We start from the raw sequence: 19,259 nt of genomic DNA, 5'->3' as shown, positions 1-19,259 counted from the left end.
TGCCTGTGGTCATCGGGGCCCTCGGGGCAGTCACCCCCAAACTGGACCAATGGCTACAACAGATCCCAGGAACAACATCAGACATCTCAGTCCAGAAATGTGCAGTCCTTGGCACAGCCAAGATACTGCGCAGAACCCTCAAGCTCCCAGGCCTCTGGTAGAGGACCCGAGCTCAGAGGATAAGAACCACCCGCGGTGGGTGAGAAGGGAATTTTTTTTATATATATATATATATATATATATATATATATATATATATATATATATATATATATATATATATATATATATCCTGATTTCAGGATCAGAACCCATATTTTAAATTGCTTTATTCCTATCTTTTTCTGTTTTTAACCTTCCGAAGGATCTACTGACGTCTCAAAATGCATATATATATACAGGGGTTGGACAATGAAACTGAAACACCTGGTTTTAGACCACAATAACTTATTAGTATGGTGTAGGGCCTCCTTTTGCGGCCAATACAGCGTCAATTCATCTTGGGAATGACATATACAAGTCCTGCACAGTGGTCAGAGGGATTTTAAGCCATTCTTCTTGCAGGATAGTGGCCAGGTCACGACGTGATGCAAAACACCCCAAAGTGGCTCAATAATATTTAGATCTGGTGACTGTGCAGGCCATGGGAGATGTTCAACTTCACTTTCATATTCATCAAACCAATCTTTCACCAGTCTTGCTGTGTGTATTGGTGCATTGTCATCCTGATACACGGCACCGCCTTCAGGATACAATGTTTGAACCATTGGATGCACATGGTCCTCCAGAATGGCTCGGTAGTCCTTGGCAGTGACGCGCCCATCTAGCACAAGTATGGGGCCAAGGGAATGCCATGATATGGCAGCCCAAACCATCACTGATCCACCCCCATGCTTCACTCTGGGCATGCAACAGTCTTGGTGGTACGCTTCTTTGGGGCTTCTCCACACCGTAACTCTCCCGGATGTGGGGAAAACAGTAAAGGTGGACTCATCAGAGAACAATACATGTTTCACATTGTCCACAGCCCAAGATTTGCGCTCCTTGCACCACTATATATATACAGTATATGTGTGTGTGTGTGTGTCATGCATAGCCGCGCTGCCGTAGAATAATTCCGTTAACTCAATCAAACTAGGACATGTAGTTATTAATTTCGTGCTGTGCTCCACAACAAATGGAGAAACCGTTAAAGTACAACTCAAAACCACTTCTTTCTAGCGCTCTGTATCAGCGCAGCTGCGCGCAGGCTCGTTGCCATAGCAACCAAAAAACGCTACAAAAAAAACCTCAAATATTTCTCACACAAAGAGCAGAACATTCAGTCTGTTGCTGTAGTATGGTTTTAGGCTTGATGCTTATTTTGCGATTATTAATTGCTGTGGTAAGAGGAGAAAACTATAAATATATCGCTGCACTTGACTATATGGCTAGCTCGCTGTTACTGTCTCTTACTCTGCAGTTGTGGAGTCTCAATGTCTGGGATCATGAGCGCCCCCTGCCATGAGGCAAGAAAACTGCCTGCCTCACCTCTAATCTGTTCTCTGCCGTTTATGATCGCTCCTCAGCACAGGAAACACGTTACACACAGTTGGTGACAAAAAACACTGTACATTATATACATAAGCTAAATTATGGAAAATCAGTTCATATATTAAATGTTTTTTAGTCATTTTATTGGCGACCTACAGACAGGAGGAACATGCTCCCATAGAGTGGCAGCCAGTGCAGTTAGCGAGAGGTTGCGCAATCCCAGGAGAGGATCAGCTCGCTGCTGCCTCACCAGCTGCGCTTCCGAGAATTTGAATGGGAAAATGGGAAAATTCAGCGATTTTGAAGAAAAAATAATCAGAATTGGTTAAGCTAAATGAAAAATAGGTACTTTATAGTACAAACCACAGGGTGAAAATAGCAAGATACATTTTTTTATCATTGTATATAATTTTTCCATGATGACATGTATATACAGTATATATACATATATATATAGACATACATACTGTATGTATACATATACACATACATACACACACACACACACCCACCCACACACGCCTACACATGCATACATACATGGTCATTGTTGGTCATCCAAAGAAGATGAGTGCACGTGTTCAGCGTCACATTCAAATGCTGTCTTTGAAAGACAGGTGCAGGGGTTCTGTCAGCAGCAATGCAGAGATTGAAGAGGTGGGAGGTCAGCATGTCAGTGCTCAGACCATATGCTGCACATTACATCAGACAGGTCTACATGGCTGTCACCCCAGAAGGAAGCCTCTTCTGAAGTCTGCACACAAGAAAGCCCGCAAACAGTTTGCTGAAGACATGTCAACAAAGGACATGGATTACTGGAATCATGTCCTGTGGTCTGATGAGACCAAGATTAATTAGTTTGGATCAGATGGTCTCGAGCATGTGTGGCTGCAATCAGGTGAGGAGTACAAAGATAAGTGTTTGATGCCTACAATCAAACATGGTGGTGGGAATGCCATGGTCCGGGACTGCAGGAGTGCAGCAAGTGTTGGGGAGTAACATTTCATGAACTCCAATATGTACTGTGAACTACTGAAGCAGAGCATAATCCCCTCCCTCTCAAAACTGAATCACAGGACAGTGTTCCAGCACAATAACGACCCCAAACACACTTCTAAGACGATCACTGCTTTATTAAAGAGGCTGCAGGTAAAGGTGACGGACTGGCCAAGCATGTCTGCAGACCTAAACCCAATAGAACATCTTTGGAGCATCCTCAAGCGGAAGGTGGAGAAGCGCAAAGTCTTGAATAGCTGCCAGCTCCTTGATGTCGTCATCAAGAGTGGATAAGCATTTCAATGGCAACCTGTGAAGCTGTGGTGAACTCCATGCCCAGGAGAGTTAAGGTAGTACTGGTGATGGCCACACAAAATATTGACACTTAAGGAGCTTTCACTAATGGGTGTATTCACTTTTGTTGCTGGCGGTTTAGACATTAGTGGCTGTATATTTTTTATTGATGTCCCAAGTGCGTTTTTGCGCTCTGCTTCACCTTAACCTAACATTGCTACCAGGCGGGTTCGCACCGCAGCCTACAGGATACGATGGAGGTGAGCATCCAGCAGGAAGATGTGCAGCAGGAGCAGCTCTAGCTCTTCATACAGGGCCGGTCTAAGGTAACATGGGGCCTAAGGCAGAATCTGATTTTAGGCGCCCTTCCTACTAAGAACATCATCATCACTAATAGTGTTTAAATATAGATTTAGAGGGGACCAAGGTTAATTGGCTGAGCTTAAAATAAATCACTGATTATTGGCTAATTTTTGCTGTGATGTATTTGTGAACAAACCTAGCTCAAACACAAAGATTACAGATAACACCATATTGTAGCCATGGTAACAAAACAATCAAACTATCAAGATGATTCTTTGCACTTTTTTTTTTTTTTTTTTACCCCTCCAGGGGGTCTTTTGTGGGCTCTAGTGTCCTTTATACGACAGTAGGCTGACAGGAAACTGGGAAGGAGGGAAGACATGCGGCAAATATCGTCGGGTCCGGGAGTCGAACCCGCGACAGCTGCGTCGAGGACTGAAGGACTCCAAATATGGGTCGCGCTAACCATTACGCCACCACGGCATGCCCGATTCGTTGCACTTTTACAAAGTAAACTTCCTAATTAAATCCTAAATGTACAATCAATTTTTTTTAATTTTCTCTGCTAAACGTGTACAATTTAATAGCATTGTCATTCTCAATAAATGAATGCTAAATTTTTAGATCTATGGTCTATGTTACAAAATGTCTGGAGGGGCCTACCAGCAGCTACTGAGTGTTCTTTGCCTTGATATCGTTCAGTCTTCCCAATACTCACACTTTACACCCTTATATTTTGATTACTATGGGTTGTTGCTACGTTCAATGTGCTCCTTTTTAACTTTGAGCCCCTGCCCCTCCAAAGGCCTCTGCACAACCCTGGTCTTTAGCCCAACGCCACTTATTCTTCTTTAAATGTTTTGTCATTTTTTAAAGAAAACGGTCAGAATTTCTCCTGTGGGCACCCCACAGTGATAGTGCAAACCATGCATGGAAAACTCAGTTCTTCACGTGGCTGTCAATTGATGAGACATTTGAAGCCAGCTTCGAGGCATGTACCGAGTAAAAAAAAAAAAAGGGTGGAGGGGGTGTAAAGTCCCGCTTCGACGATTGTGTCGTGGCAACAAACGCTGCCTCACATTGCATGGGTCACGTGACTGCTTAATTTTGCTTGTCGGTTTTCAAAATAAAAACGTAACGAGCTTCATGGGTTATAGCAGGGTTGGGCAACTCCAGGCCTCAAGGGCCGCTGTCCTGCAACCTTTAGATGTTTCTCCACTTCAACACTCCTGAGTCAAATAATGAGGTTATTAGCAGGACTCTAAAGAACTTGACTGCACTTAGGAGGTGATTCAGCTATTTGATTGAAGCCTGATGGTCCAGGGAGACATAAGAGTTGCAGCACACCGGCGAGGACCTGGATTGCCCACCTCTGGGTTATTGTATTTGGTCGCGCATCAGAGGAGAGTATTTGTCTTCGGCAGTGACTGAAATAAAAGGAATATTGACCAACATATTTGATGTGTACTAATGATTTTGATGATGGCACTCATCAAAACATAATGTTTGATACTGGTTTTCTCAATTGTTGATTATGGTGTATTTGATGACTTTATATTTTTGTGTTTGTCTAATGTTTTTATAACTTTGTTGCTGAAATGTTCTGCACAAATAAGCTTGATTGAAATGGAGGCAGCAATAAGAAAATCTCTGAAATCTGGGAATACTTTGAGATGATCATTCACAAGATTCTTAAATAAAAATAATTAACCCCTTTCACCTAAAAAATTCTCACCTTCTGGAAATGTCCACTATTATTTTGAGCAGCAAAGATATATCAATCTTGCACATCAGAAACAGACTTAAAGCTGTTTGAAGAGTAAAATCCTGTCCTGTTGAGTAAAAATGTAAGGGATAAGATCAGAGAGAAAACTAGAAATCCAAGAAAAAGAGGAGTTTTGAAGAATTCCAGTTTTTCAGGAGGCAAATCAAAACTCAAAGAATACTGACCGCCCCAACAAGCACTGCATTCCCAATACACTAAAACAAATGTCTTTATTGCCAAATCTGTTTGTGACATGAAAGAAAATAGCCACCGACAGTCAACATATACCAGGATTAGTTTGGCTACAAATCATTTTAATAACTAAACAAGATTACAGTTAAATAGGATTTAATTCACAATATTGCGTTTACTAATTTTTTGAAGTATGTCTATTTGAGTGACAAGGCTGCCACAGTTTCAGCAGCAGATGTCACTAGTGAGGAATGAATGAACCATCGAGTAATGAGCCTTTGGGCAAAGCAATGGGCTGGAAGCTTCATTGCTTCACAAGACTTAATTTGGCCATCACTACCATTGACCTTTGCCTTTTCTTTCAACAGCTCAGATATTTAAAAACGCCAACTGTAATTATCAATACACACATTTTAGTCTTATAACAGTTTATTCAGCATGTTTCTATCTAGTTTACAGTTAACAACACTGAGCATCCAGATTTATGCAACAGAAGTATACATCTATAGCATCCAGCAGTTCTCCATAGAAACCCTTGAATATAGTCTATGATCACGTGTAGTTTAAATGTGTCACTGTTAGAGAAAAGTTACAGTACATGCACTGCACAACTTCATGAAATAGACACTGTATGTGGTCACACAACAGCAGAAGAGTGTGTAAATGTTCTGAAATGTTAACACCATAACGGTTTAGCCTTTTAAAACGTCTCAGTGTGGAAGAACATAGAGAGAACATTAGCTAAGCTCTCCATAGGGACATTCAACAATAGAATCACAGTTTTCATAAAACATGAAGGCTGAAAACAACAGGTAATAATAATAACAACAGACATAGATTTTTTATACTACTCAGGCTATTTACGTTTTAATTTAACTCAATTTGTTAAAATTATTTTCCTAAAATACACAAGAAATTAGACAAAAAGGTACAGCTTCCATCACCAGGTTAGAAGACTTAAGATAACAATTCTAGATCCTTTATTAGCAGATGGTACCCAGTTCCACAGTGTTTAGTTAGCAGAGCTATCTTGCGCTTTAACATCGCAAACACCTGACCTGATCTGATGGAGGTCTCAGGTCAGTACCATCATGATTCAATTAAACATCCTGAACATATAGCAAAAGTAAGAATTCAGGAGTAAACAACATTCACTGAAGCTAGGAGCACTAGGAACACTGTTCCTTTTGAGGAACATGTACAGTTCCTAAAAAGGAACCAAAATTGTTTCTAGCTGTTGGGTCCTGAGTTCTCATTAAATTAAGCCTTTACTATAGTAATAATCAGCTGGTCTAGTGTGTGTTGGTCTGAACGGTACGTGTTCAACACAGCCCAGGTGCTTTCCAGTGTTACCTCTGTCTAAATTTTTATTAACGTGGCAACCAGTGAAAACCTTTTTACATTTTGAGATCAACTGGATCAAAATGGCATTTTGTTGATTCCTTAAACACGGCCAGAGACAGGGAAAAACAGGCTTTAACCTTAAAATGCTTTGATACAATAACCTGGTTACCTTACAATACTTGTTTTGGAAAACTTGGCTGACGATGTCATTGATCCTTGGATTCTTTGGGGATACTACAAGAAAGTTTTGTGATGACAGAAAATGAGTCAGAGGAGGGGAGTGGCTCACAGGTTCATGGGATCTCTACAGATCATGGAGCACCTCCAGCACAGTAGCCAGAGACCAGGCCTGGGTCTCACAGCTGAAGGGGCAATGCTGGCCATTCTCATTGGTCAGCTCTGGTAAGCCTTTCCATAGAGACCTGAGGCAGCACAGGATGAAACAACTAATAATGTAAACCACATACAATATGATGAGGGGTGAATAATATTGGACTAGAATAAAAACCTGAAGATGGAAATTGAAAACTATTACCTCTCCAAGTGGGTATAATGTCGTGACAGAACATTTTTCACTAGAATGACGGTCTTGGAGTAGGCCTCCTCCCCTAACTTCTTGGCAAAGTAGAGCTTAGCACGGAGAAAATAGCCAACAGGCCACAGCCACTCCTGTCAACAAAGATCCAGTTCTAAGTGCTGCTGCTGTTGGACTGCTTTTGTCTGTCGTCTCTTTTAAATACTCTCCATCATCTGCCTTCAAATACTTCAAATTAAATAAATCAAAAAAGAAACACTCTATAGCGAGAAAATAAGCACATTTTCAATTAAAAAAAGCTTTCTGCTGCTAAACTATTGAATAAATTGACAAATGAGCTCAACAACAAATACATTTGTTGTTTTAAATGTTATTTAGGTTATTCAACCATCAGATTGGCACAAAGTGTGTTTATACCCAGAATTCAGATAGCTATAAAAGTGTGTTTATAGCTATCTTTATAAAAACCACATGTAAGTATCGGCCAATCACAGATCTCCCAAAATTGATAAATTGGCTGGCTGATAAATTGGTGCACCCCTAAATACAAAGGTTCTGCCTAGAACCTTTGTATTCTTTTGTGTAAATGCAACTAATTGCGTTAAAATTTTCAACACATTAAAATCAATATAATTTAATAAAAATTAACGTGTTAAAATCCCGGTGTTAGATATTATATTGATTTGCTTGGATAACAGTAGAATTTTTGTTGGTATCACAAAAAAAACTAAACCATGATTTGACCCTTTTCTTTCTTATCTCTTACCTGCATCAGCCCAACAGATAAACATTTTAAAATGTCAAAATAAAGATTTCTTCAATTTGGCAACATGGATTGATATTTGTATTTTCAATTGATGTAACTGGATCATTAATCATTTAATGAACATAACAATGTAGATTGATATATTGTTACATTATTACAGTAATTCATGCAAGTACTACAGAGTGTATTTACACCATATAGGACATTGACATATTTTTCAGCAAGCTTCCGTTTCTAAATTCAAATCCTATTGCTCTCAAGTAATATTCTTCGTTTGTGAGAAAACTAATCATTGTTGATTATTTGTAAATTAGATTCTGCAAAATGAACTGAAAGAAACAAGGTAATTTTGTTTCTTTCTGTGAGTTTATTGAAACTTTTCAATTGAGTTCCTGTAATGAACTTTTCAATGTGTGGGTACAAACACTGCAGTAGAGGGTTCGCTTACTTACAGGTCCTTGGTGGTAGTTAAAGCCCTTGGCCAGGTTGTAGTTGTCGCTGTCCAGTGCATTATTGTAAACACCACAGTAGACCATGTCACTACGGAAACACAGACACTGTCAAACACCATACCCAACAGAATCAGACAAAAAAAAGAAGCAATTTTTATTGCCGGCTTCCATAACTTAATCTAAAAATTAACATGAATCCAGTGACTATACAATGAAATAAATGTTTGAGGTCTTTGAGTAAGAAAAGAAGCCTTACTCTGGGTCAAGAGTTTTCATTCCCAGTGGTCCCAAGAGTTTCTTCTGAGCTATTTCCAAAGCCTTCCATGCTCTTTCTAACGTGAACAGCTCTGGAGCCTGTCACACAAACACAGTAGGTCTTCACTAACTGATGATACTTTTACAAACCAAAAAGTGGAAGATGAACGCTGCTTTTGCATACCACCACCATTGCGATGGTGAAGTTGGGCCTCAGCTGGTAGTCACACCAGGGATTGGAAGCTCCATAACTATCTTTATAAATTCCCTTTTTATGCACCAAATCAGGGTGCTTCTCATTGGGGTCCTGTGAGTCCCCAGACACCCAGAATTCAACTTCAAAGGACTGCTGAAGCTGCTTGTTCCACTCAGTGTACAAGATGAACACATCCGTTCCTGTGACAGAACAAAGAATTTTACCTAGGTGATTAGTAGGAACAAGCAGAGCATTTGATATGTGGAGACATTATTTCCTTACCATCTCTGTGCACCTTAACTCCATCATATGGGAACAGTTCTTTAGACTGCAGCTCCACAAGCCAACGAACTGCTGATTTACTCAGACCAACGATCTCCACCGCCGCGCCTTCTCTGTGAAAACAATAAAACACACCAAGTCAACAAGGGAGCAAGTATCCTGGTTTTTATTCTTGAGTACAATTACAATTAATTACAAAGCTGTTCATTTTATGCTTCAGTTTATTCAATAAGCTGGCTGTTAAATTGATTATTAAAAAAATCCACCAACATTTCCAAACAAACAAGGAAGATGCATTTACTGCATTCTAAAACAAATGTTTTACGGTCAAGAAGTGTCATATTTGATAATTGTATATTACATATTGTAAATTGTATTGCTTTATGAAAAATTAATTGCTAAATGGTCTTGGTTATGAATTAGTTGTTTATTAAATGAACCTCAGAATTTTTCTAAAACAAGTTAAGGTCACCAGATGAACTCCGTGGATGGATCAGTATAAAATAGGTTCCCTCACTGCTAGTTCAATGTAAGCAACAAGAAAGGGCAGGAGAACCTGGAAAAATAAATGCATAATTCTGAACAAGTTTTCATTGTGTTTTAACTTAAAAATGTAAAAAAAAACTACATCATGATAGGCTTATATTTCCACTATTTTGGAGTTTCTTCAGTCTCTCCTTGATAAGGGCAACTCTCCTTCGACGCTTAAGGTATATGTGGCGGCTATATCGTCTAGTCATGCTGACATTGATGGATGTACACTGGGAAGCCATAATCTGGTTTCTTTTTTTGCGTGGTGCTTGTAGACTGCACCTGCCAATGGTTACGCGAGCACCAGTTTGGGACCTGTCTTTGGTCGTCGGTACTCTGTACCACCCTCCATTTGAGCCTTTGGTTCAGGCGGACCTCAAATGGTTGTCATGCAAGACTGCTTTTTTGTTGGCTATTGTCTCAGCTAAGAGGGTCAGTGAGCTACATGCTCTTTCTGTCAGCCCATCATGTCTCAGATGGAGTTCAGATGGCTCTGGAGTTACCTTGTGGTCAAACCCGGCGTTTGTCCCTAGAGTGTTTTCTCATTTTCATTGTAACTGAGATTGGCGCGTTTTCAGCCTATGCCAGGGGAAGCTGGTGATAGTTCTGAGTTACTGTGCCCAGTGAGGGTACTGGAGGCATATATTGCAGCCACTGCTGCTATAAGACGCTCAGACCAGCTGTTGTGTTATGGGGGCCCTAGATTAGGTTGTCCTCTGTCCATACAGCGTCTCTCCCATTGGATTGTGGATGTCATCTGCCACGCCTATGCTGCAGGGCGCTGCCCCCAGCCAGTAGGCGTGAAGGCACACTCTACCAGGAGAGTTTCCACTTCCTGGTCAGCCTTGAGAGGAGTTCCACTGGAAGCTCTATGTGCTGCTGCATCATGGGCTTCTCCGAGCACGTTCACTAGATTTTACAATGTGAATGTGGCCTCCTCCCATCCTCTGGACCAGGTCCTTTTACAAGGGTCCTCTGGGCCTTCTCGGTGAGGTATGTGCTCGGGATTCCTTGTGACATCGCTGGTATTAGTCATTCAGTGCTTTCAGAACCGCTCTCTGGCGGTCAGTAGGGATGAAATAGAAGGAAAGTTACGTATGTAACTACAGTTCTATGAAAACATTGTGCTTGGTCCCAGTACCAAAAAAGATACTTCCAAAAACACTGAACGACTATATACCCATAGCTCTGACCTCTCACATTATGAAGGTTATGGAGAGGCTGGTTCTAGTACATCTGAGGTCACAGGTGGATGCAGCCCCAAACCCTCTCTAGTTTGCATGCCAATAATGGTATGCAAACTGCAGCAATTACAGTATATACCTGCTGCAGAGGGCATATTTCTCCCTTGACAGACCTGACACCATTGTCCACATCCTTTTCTTTGCCTTTCCATCAGCCTTCAACACCATCCAGCCAGGATAATTACGCAAGAAGTTGGCTAAAATGGACATAGATGCATCACTCATCACCTGGATCATTGACTATCTGACAACCAGACCTCAGTATGCAAGATTACAGAGATGCAAGTCAGACCGCGAGTTTGCACTGTTGATATGTAACATTGGAGCAGGGAACTGTGCTGTCTCCCTTTCTATTCACCACCTACACTGCGGACTTTAAGTACCCTTCCAAACTGTACCATCTGCAAAAGTACTGAGACGACAAGGCTATCATGGGTTGTGTGGAAGGGGGACAGGAGGTGCAGCACAGGACATTTCTGGACAATTTTGTGACGAGGTCCAGAGAGAACCAACTCCTGCTTAATGTAAACAAGACCAAGGAAATTGTTGGAAAAATTATTATCTAAGTTCATTTACTTATGAGTTTATTTTAAAGGTTATGTTTTCATATTATTATTCTGTGTGTTGTTTACTTGGCTAGTTTCTTTTGTGGTACATTATTAACTGTTTTGGATGTTTGCTTGGGGGTTAGAAACGTTTACACATTCCTGTGTTATCAGCTGCCTGTGAAGCTGATTTATAAAGGTCAGCCTTGTGCCCTTGTAAGGGCATGCCCACAGAAGGTTCCAGAACATCCTGTGGTAGAGGTCTTTGATCAACTGTTACAATGTGAATGTGACACATTCACATTGTGTCACATTCACACATTGTGTGACTGTGTGAAAAAGCCCAACCTCTTTCCTTGTATTCATAATAAAAGGCAGTTGGGGACTGAGAGCCGGCGAAGTTGACCCCAGACAGTGTTTGACAGCGGTTCTCCGCGTCTCGCTCTGCTCCCCTCTTCTGCAGAAAAGTAATTTATGTCTCTGGTCGATTTCTTGCAGGTTGGGAACCAAAATAGACCCAACAGAAATGGTTGTCAGTTTCTGCAGTAAGAAATCACATTTGCTCCCAATCTCCATCTCAGGGGCAGATGTGGAGCAGCCTCAATCTTAGAAGTACCTTGGTGTTACCGTAGACTGGAAGATGCAGTGAACTACAAACACTCATGTGGTGTACAAAAAGGCCATGAGCAGAAGCTCAGGGTTTTTTAACATCTACAGTAGGATGCTCTTCATGTTCTATCAATCATCAGTGGCTAGTTCCGTCTTCAATGCAGTGGTGTACTGAGCAATATGTGTGTGTCTTAGGACTATTACGGCTAATTGTTATTTATTATTGTTGTTTGTTTATTCTTATTACTTTATTTATTTATTTTAATTTGTATTGTGTACGACATACTGACATACTCTGCCTCTCGTCCCAAATATTCGCTGGAGATAGGCACCAGAACCCCTCCCGACCCTACTAGGGACAAGGGTTTACAGAAAATGGATGAATGGATGGATGGATGGATGGATGTATTGTGTACTATGCTGGGACAAACAAAATTTCCCCCCTTAGGGGTTCAATAAAGCATTATTATTATTGTTATTATTATTATTCTTACATGGTGTCAGAATGACTCAGACAGCTACATCACCTTGTGAAAAGAAGCAACAGTATGGCAAAGTTTAACCTGCCGGAGAACTTTTCCTTTGAAGCTGACAAAATAAACTGATTGGAAACGGAGGTTTGAACGCTACAGAATAGCCACGAAACTGGATAAAGATGATGGACCAGTGCATTTGAGCTGCCTGATTTATGCTATGGGCAACGAAGCAGAGATTTATCACTCTTTCACTTCGCTCAAGACGAGGACCGTGATGATTTTCCTATCGTTATGGGAAAATTTAATAAATATTTCTTCCCCTGGAGAAATATAATCCATGAAAGAGTCTGTTTTCAGGAGAAAAGGGAGGAGAACATCCAAGACCTCATTGTTGTCAGGACACAAGATAAAAAACTCTCCCGCCAGCAGCAGTTGATGGTGAGTCTGTCTTTGGCTCAAACGATATAGACCGTCAGACAATGTAAAGAGGTGGCTGTTCAGGTGAGCCAACAGGGGGACACGGTGAGATCAGTGGAGGAGGTAAACCATAAAGATAGATACATGCATTGGAAACCACAACACAGTAAGCAGCAAGGAGATAAAAAAAAGAGGAAATGAAAACAAATGTTCAAATCTGGAAAACTACAGCATTCTAGAAATATGTGCCCTGCAAAAGAAACTGTGTGTCACAGTGCCATAAAATGAGACGCTGGGCCAGGGTATGTCGGAACAGAAAATCAGTAAATGAGGTAACAGAAACTAAAGACAACACAGGTGAACACTGTTGTTTGAATCACCAGCTTTTTGTTGATAATTGCAAAGGCTCTTAGGTTCAAAATCTGCCATCAATGGAAGTTATCAGACATCAGACAAATGACCTCTCTGTGACTCAAGACATGCGTCTGGGTGAAGTACCTTGGAGTTGCAGGCATCCCCTTGTTCCTCGCTCTGTCACTCTCCCCCATTTTATCCATCCAAGTGCCACAGTTGAAGCGGTTTCCTCCGGTAACAAAACCTGTTGCTGGGTCCACTTTAGCAACCACATTGAACCCTTAAAAGAACAGAAAGCTGCAGTTCATTTCTGTCAAATTACAACAGATCTTCAACAGATTTCAAGGCACTCAACAGTCCAATTCATACGCAGGTTACTGCAATCTAACAAATACAATATTAAATCAATTAACTTCTAACCAATTCACTTATGTAGGCATACAAGTGAAAGTTGATAGTAAGTATAATACATAAAAATTATCACATACATAGTGCTAGTTAATAAGTTTGCAGTAGTGGGCACACTTCGCTAATGTGCTTGTGCGAGAATAGTGGAGCTAATTATTTCGTTTACCCAAACTTGTCATTTTATTGTATAACTTAATAATGGAGGTTACAGTGGCGCTCGATAGCAGCCGTCAACATTATGACTGGCAGTCCTCAGTGTAATGACGGATTTGCAGAAAGCACTTTTTACAAGGTAACAAGATTAATGTTCATATACTTTATAAGTAAATGTGATTAGAAAGATATCAAATATTGCATTATGGAGAAAGTACACGTCTAACCATTGCTAACCATGAACACAATTCTGCACCATCATGTAGCCAAACATGTATGGAAAAAAAATTGTTTGCATTTCGTCTTTTGTAAGTTTAAGAGCTTCTCCTGTAAAAGAGAAAACACTGATTATGCTATAGTTAAATAAATCATGTGGTGTGAATTCAGGTAAACTCAGCAATTTGATCAACACATCAGGAGGCAGAGGTATGGTTTGGTTTCTAAGCTAGCCATTTCAAATCTTTGTAAATCCCCCTATCTATGAGCCCCAACCAGGTGTGTTACATTCACAGACAAATTAGCTCAACTCGAACAAATAGACGCCAGTTTGCTATGGCTAAACTGGCAAAAACAACTTGTGAAAACAATTTCAGTCGCTCTGTTCAATACTCCTGTCCCTCACTTGTCCATCATGGTGCTTCGAATGATTAAGTGAAGTATAGTGATGGGTCCGGCAACACCGATGCGTCGGCGCATGTGTCAAGCTCATAGACCAAAACCCACGTCGGTGCGCGTATTGTTTTCAGCAAGTCAAGTGACTGATACAGGAACTGTTTCGAAATGACACTGGTGCGCCAAACTGTGTACAGTATATATAGAAGCGAATCTGTCAACGGGATGCACTTGGATGCATTTGCCAAAATAATTCTTGATCTTTTACGGTACAGCGTCAACTATGGAGCAGCCTCAAGGCAAACGAAAGGTTTCGTAGTTTGGGACCATTTTAATCTTACGTCAGAAAATAAGGTATTGGTTGTCACTTAGTAGTAGTTTCATCCGGTTCTTTTCAGTTTCTACTCGATCTATCTGAATCCAAATTCAGCTGAAATTGACTCTTAGTTTACTTTCATATTATGTTCTGCAGGTTAAGTTTTGCATATGTTTCTTATGGAAGCCCGTTAAGCCCGTTTCCGCCATTCTGTTAAAAAAAAATTATCCTCATTATAATGAGATAATTTTTTTTTAACAGAGTGGCGGAAACGGGCTTCCGTAGTTTCTCCTTTGAAATTATACTTTTCATAATTTTATTCTTAAATTACCCTCCATAAATAAAAATCTTTAGGCAGAAAAAAGGAAAATAAAGACAATCCCGCTATAAATAAATAGAAAAAAGACATTTCCAGCAAAACACATCGATAAAGATCAGCGTACAAAATATAAAAGAAAAAAATGTAAGTTATGTGAACAATATACAGTGTCACTAAAATCTGTTTTATTTAAATAAATTCACCTACTCAAGGCTGAGGCATAGGGCATCAGAATGAAGTCGCAGATACACCTGGATAAACTCAGGTATACAGCCATTCTACAAATTACTCAGTTGCTTTTTATGAATTATTTCATATAAATGTATTGTTTACTTCTTTTCTGTTCTACAGCAGGAGAAGTTGTGTCAGAAAAAACGGAACAGACTAAATTTCAAAATATTAGAAAAACGTATTTTTTTTTTAATGAAAATTTGTGGAAAAAAAAAAACAGTCCACAAGCATCCTCATTCCAAACACGTTCACTTTCATTTTCATCATTTGGTACATGTTCACATTATTTATTGACTGTATCGAAGAATATCAAATATATTTTGATTTTAACTGAAGATATGACATAATACAATATATAATATACAATAAAATAAAATGACTTAAATCTTATTGTGTAGACTTTGCCTGTAGGGATTTTTAATGTCCAGCAGGTGTCAGTATTCAGTGACACAGTATTGACGCAGTATCAATACAGTTTTGCTATGGGTCGAAACGATACATGACGCCTCATTTACCCATCACTAGTGAAGTAGTTGGAAAGGGTCGATTCTCTTTTTTTTAAAAGAAACTTTATTGAGCAAAAGGCAAGTATACAGCAAACAAATGAACGAGGTACACATTACCATGCAGCCCTATTTATTCTGTAAATAGATTGTGGCAGTGGTGGGCCGTCAGGGCCTGCAAAGCCTTCTCTGCTGGCGTAAAAATATCTGAATCACAGACTGATGTTAATTATATTTTGTCCATGAATACATATTAAATAATTCCAAATGTTCTGTCTGCTTCCTTTCATTGCTAGCCCCCTGGTTGCGCTGCTTCCAGACGTGTATTTTCATATTTAAGCATTTAACCAATCACATTTCAGCCATTATTTGTTGCCAGGGTCAAAGAAATCTGCCTGGAGGCCTTCACAATCAGTTCTGAGGGCCCTGTAGCATAAAATAAATGTCGATCAAACTGTTGCTTCAACCAATCAGAGGCCAACCAAGGCCCTCTAGCACTAGAAGTGCTGGAGTTAGTCCACGTAGACAACACTCCTATGCAGTCTAGAGATAGTCCAAATGAACTGAAGGATTATAAGTACCCTGGTAATGGCCTCAACGCATCTCACAGTTGCACAATTGTTCCTTAGACTTAGACTTAGACTTAGACTTAGACTGGATAATGCAGCACAACATCAGCTGCAAAAGGTCACATCTCTCCAAAAACACTTCATGTATGCTTCAAAACTAGACTGAAGAGCATTACCTACAGGAGATCTGATCTCCTGTTGGTATCATAGATACCCACCCCCAACATGGACTATTCACACTCCTACCTTCTGGCCTGACGGTCAACGACCACATGTACAATAGAAGAACAGAAGAATAGAAGAATGGATGAATGGAAGAATGGATGCTAATTTGAGCCATCAGAGTCGTCAGTTTGGACTCAGGGTCTTTTGGCACTGTTTCAGTAAGTATGGGGAGAAATCGAAAACCTAGTACTTCTAGTCCTCTAGCAGACGTACGGAAACGTCAGCGTATTCACACGCTTTGATTGGATAGTCGAAGAGTGTACTAGCCAGAGCTAGCAAACTGCATCTGTAGTGAGCTGCACAAGCAAAGATATTGTTGTGTTGATTTAATAGCTGTTTTGTCAACTCACAATGGGTGAAGAAGGAGAAGAAATTGATTTGGTTGGAGATTTACTGTCAAAGCCATTTTCAAGACGGACTTTTCAAGAAAAGCTGGACATTGTTAAGCAAGGTCGGGCAACTCCGAAGCTAGCAAGCCTGTCACAACCGGGAAAAGGATTTGTCCGCCACTTTCAGTCTACTAACTACGATCGGTACTCCTGGCTCACAGGCTCCAAGGAACGCTGCAAATTGTATTGCTGGGAGTGCTTGTTATTTGCTACTGATCTCCTTGACTTCCTTCAGCAGAAAAATCTGAATGAGAGCATGAGGCAGCTATACACATTTGTGTGTTTGGCGGTGACCATCCCCGTGTCTACTGCTTCTGTTGAACGGACATTCTCAGCCCTTAAGCGAATTAAAACTTATGCCAGAAATACGACAGGGCAGGCTCGACTTTCAGCATTAGTTTCGATGGCGATAGAAAAGGACTTCTTCATGGAACTGAAACGCACGGATAATCTGCACAACAGAGTAATTGAAATCTTCTTGAGGAAAGAAAGGAGGATGTATTTTGTGTACAAATAATCAGGATTTTTGATGAGTAAAATGTTGCTATATTCCTAAATAATATTGCAATTTTAGCAGGTTATTTTTGATGCTTTTTTTATGTGTGTCGCAGCTGTACCTGCAGTAGCAGTTTTATAGCCATAAAATAGTTATTGAGGGTTGGATTGATTCAGACGGAGCACTACTGAAGGCCTAGGTGTGAAATGCACGGCCCGCCACTGGGTTGTGGTCACATTTAAAGTAAACAATGTTATGTGACAGTGATGTCAAATGAACAGTCCACAACAGTCATTTACTGATGAAGCAATACTTCATATAATCCATCACGCAAACAAACATACAAAACTGCTTTAATGTAGTAAATGATCTCTTTAGTCTTACTGCTCTTACGTTACCTTCATCTCTCATGTTCCTGTCTATTTTGGGTCCAGCATTCCTCTCTCTGAAGGAAATACCCTCCAGATGGCGCTGCAGTGCCTCCTGGATGACATCATACAATGGCTGTTCCTGCACAGAGGCAAACTCAAATGCATGATTCTTCATACTTGAATCTAAACATCATGTGCGACTGTAATGTATAAAACCACTAGTGGAGGTACAACAATAACAGCCACCAAGAAGACCAGAATTAAAACAAAGAATTTTTCACTGTGTGCACGTACCACATCCCCTGGTTTGCAGGGCTCACAGTCATCTGTGGGGTACATGCGGGTGACAGGGCAATGCAGAATTTCATGTCCCTCAGGAACGAGATTGGTATAGTCCTTCAGAGAAAAACAGAAACCCCCAACTATTATTGATCATTCACTTTATTAACACTCAAATCAAATTTATTTACCACATTTACTCACAGGGTATAGAAACCCTATGAAAGTGTGTTTAAGAGTTTTTTGTTTCAATATTTACTGACAAAAACCTTCTGTTATAAATGACGTCTGAAGCAATTGTTTCACAGCATCATCACTTTTTTACTTCTTCCTACTCCTTTTTGAGCATTTTAAGATAATTGTGGTACAAAAATATGTCTTTTGCATTTCTTGTTCATGTCTGTTATTTTATACTGCTATCATGTTCGAAATAAATAAATTAATCACCTTTGTTTCTTGGTTTAAAAAGACAGAAGCACAGTCCTTTGAACATTTCGGATTAAAAATGTTTGAGAGGTTCAGTAAGTTTTTATCATCACATTTCGTGTACCTGAATGCACTGCAGCCACCACCACACAGCATCCCTGCAGTTGTATCTGGCATTGTGACCCTCTCCCAGCAAGTTGGGGATTAAACCGTGACGCAGGGTTCCAGCAAAAGCCAGGATGATGTTGCTATGGATACCAAGACAGAATAGTTTGCAATAAAGTTCAGTTGAATGACTCCTATATAAATTAGGTGTTAGTCCAGATCACACACATACCGTGCCTCAGTGTGTCTCCCTGTTATAAGCATAAGTCCTCTGAGAGCGATGAAAGTATCTCTACCCCAACAACGGAAAATCCCAGCAGAAAAATGAGGAAGACCTAAAGACATACCAGGTATGTAAAACTGAAAAAACATTACATTATTTTATTGTTTTAATTATACACTACGACTATAAAATTGGAATACAGCCAAAACAAAGACATAAAATAATTCCTTCTGACCATAAGTATGCTTTTTATCCAGCCCTGGTTCCAGAGGAGTTTAGCAGGGGGGCATTGGCTTATCTTTGGGCGGGGGGTGGGGCCACGGGGCCGGGTTACCAAGCTTTTACTTTAATATAAATACATTCACTCACCGGCCACTTTATTAGGTACACCAGTCCAGCTGCTCATTAACACAAATGTTGAATCAGTCAATCACTTGACAGCAACTCAATTCATTCAGGTATGTAGACATGCCCAAGATGATCTGCTGCAGTTCAAACCGAGCATCAGAATGGGGAAGAAAGGTGATTTAAGTGACTTTGAACGT

The 19,259-nt window shown here is 40.3% G+C and overlaps 1 protein-coding gene across 3 annotated transcripts in view; it reads right to left on the bottom strand.

The window, feature by feature from the left end:
• Nucleotides 1-5,494: 5,494 nt before the first annotated feature.
• Nucleotides 5,495-19,259, bottom strand: part of agla (amylo-alpha-1, 6-glucosidase, 4-alpha-glucanotransferase a) — a 121,362-nt gene continuing 107,597 nt past the window's right edge. For all 3 annotated transcript variants that reach the window (XM_032565093.1, XM_032565092.1, XM_032565094.1), the window contains 11 exons: nt 18,724-18,826; nt 18,511-18,634; nt 17,976-18,077; nt 17,709-17,820; nt 13,234-13,369; nt 8,914-9,026; nt 8,620-8,831; nt 8,437-8,534; nt 8,181-8,268; nt 6,963-7,096; nt 5,495-6,849 (listed from right to left, as the gene is read on the bottom strand). In XM_032565093.1, the coding sequence (XP_032420984.1) occupies nt 6,732-6,849; nt 6,963-7,096; nt 8,181-8,268; nt 8,437-8,534; nt 8,620-8,831; nt 8,914-9,026; nt 13,234-13,369; nt 17,709-17,820; nt 17,976-18,077; nt 18,511-18,634; nt 18,724-18,826 (1,340 nt within the window). In that variant the 3' untranslated portion in view covers nt 5,495-6,731. The remainder of the gene's footprint in view (nt 6,850-6,962; nt 7,097-8,180; nt 8,269-8,436; nt 8,535-8,619; nt 8,832-8,913; nt 9,027-13,233; nt 13,370-17,708; nt 17,821-17,975; nt 18,078-18,510; nt 18,635-18,723; nt 18,827-19,259) is intronic.

The sequence above is a fragment of the Xiphophorus hellerii genome, chromosome 6, assembly GCF_003331165.1.
Source record: "Xiphophorus hellerii strain 12219 chromosome 6, Xiphophorus_hellerii-4.1, whole genome shotgun sequence".
Taxonomy (NCBI): domain Eukaryota; kingdom Metazoa; phylum Chordata; class Actinopteri; order Cyprinodontiformes; family Poeciliidae; genus Xiphophorus; species Xiphophorus hellerii.
Note: the sequence above shows the minus strand (reverse complement) of the source record. Positions and strands in the feature narration are given on the sequence as shown.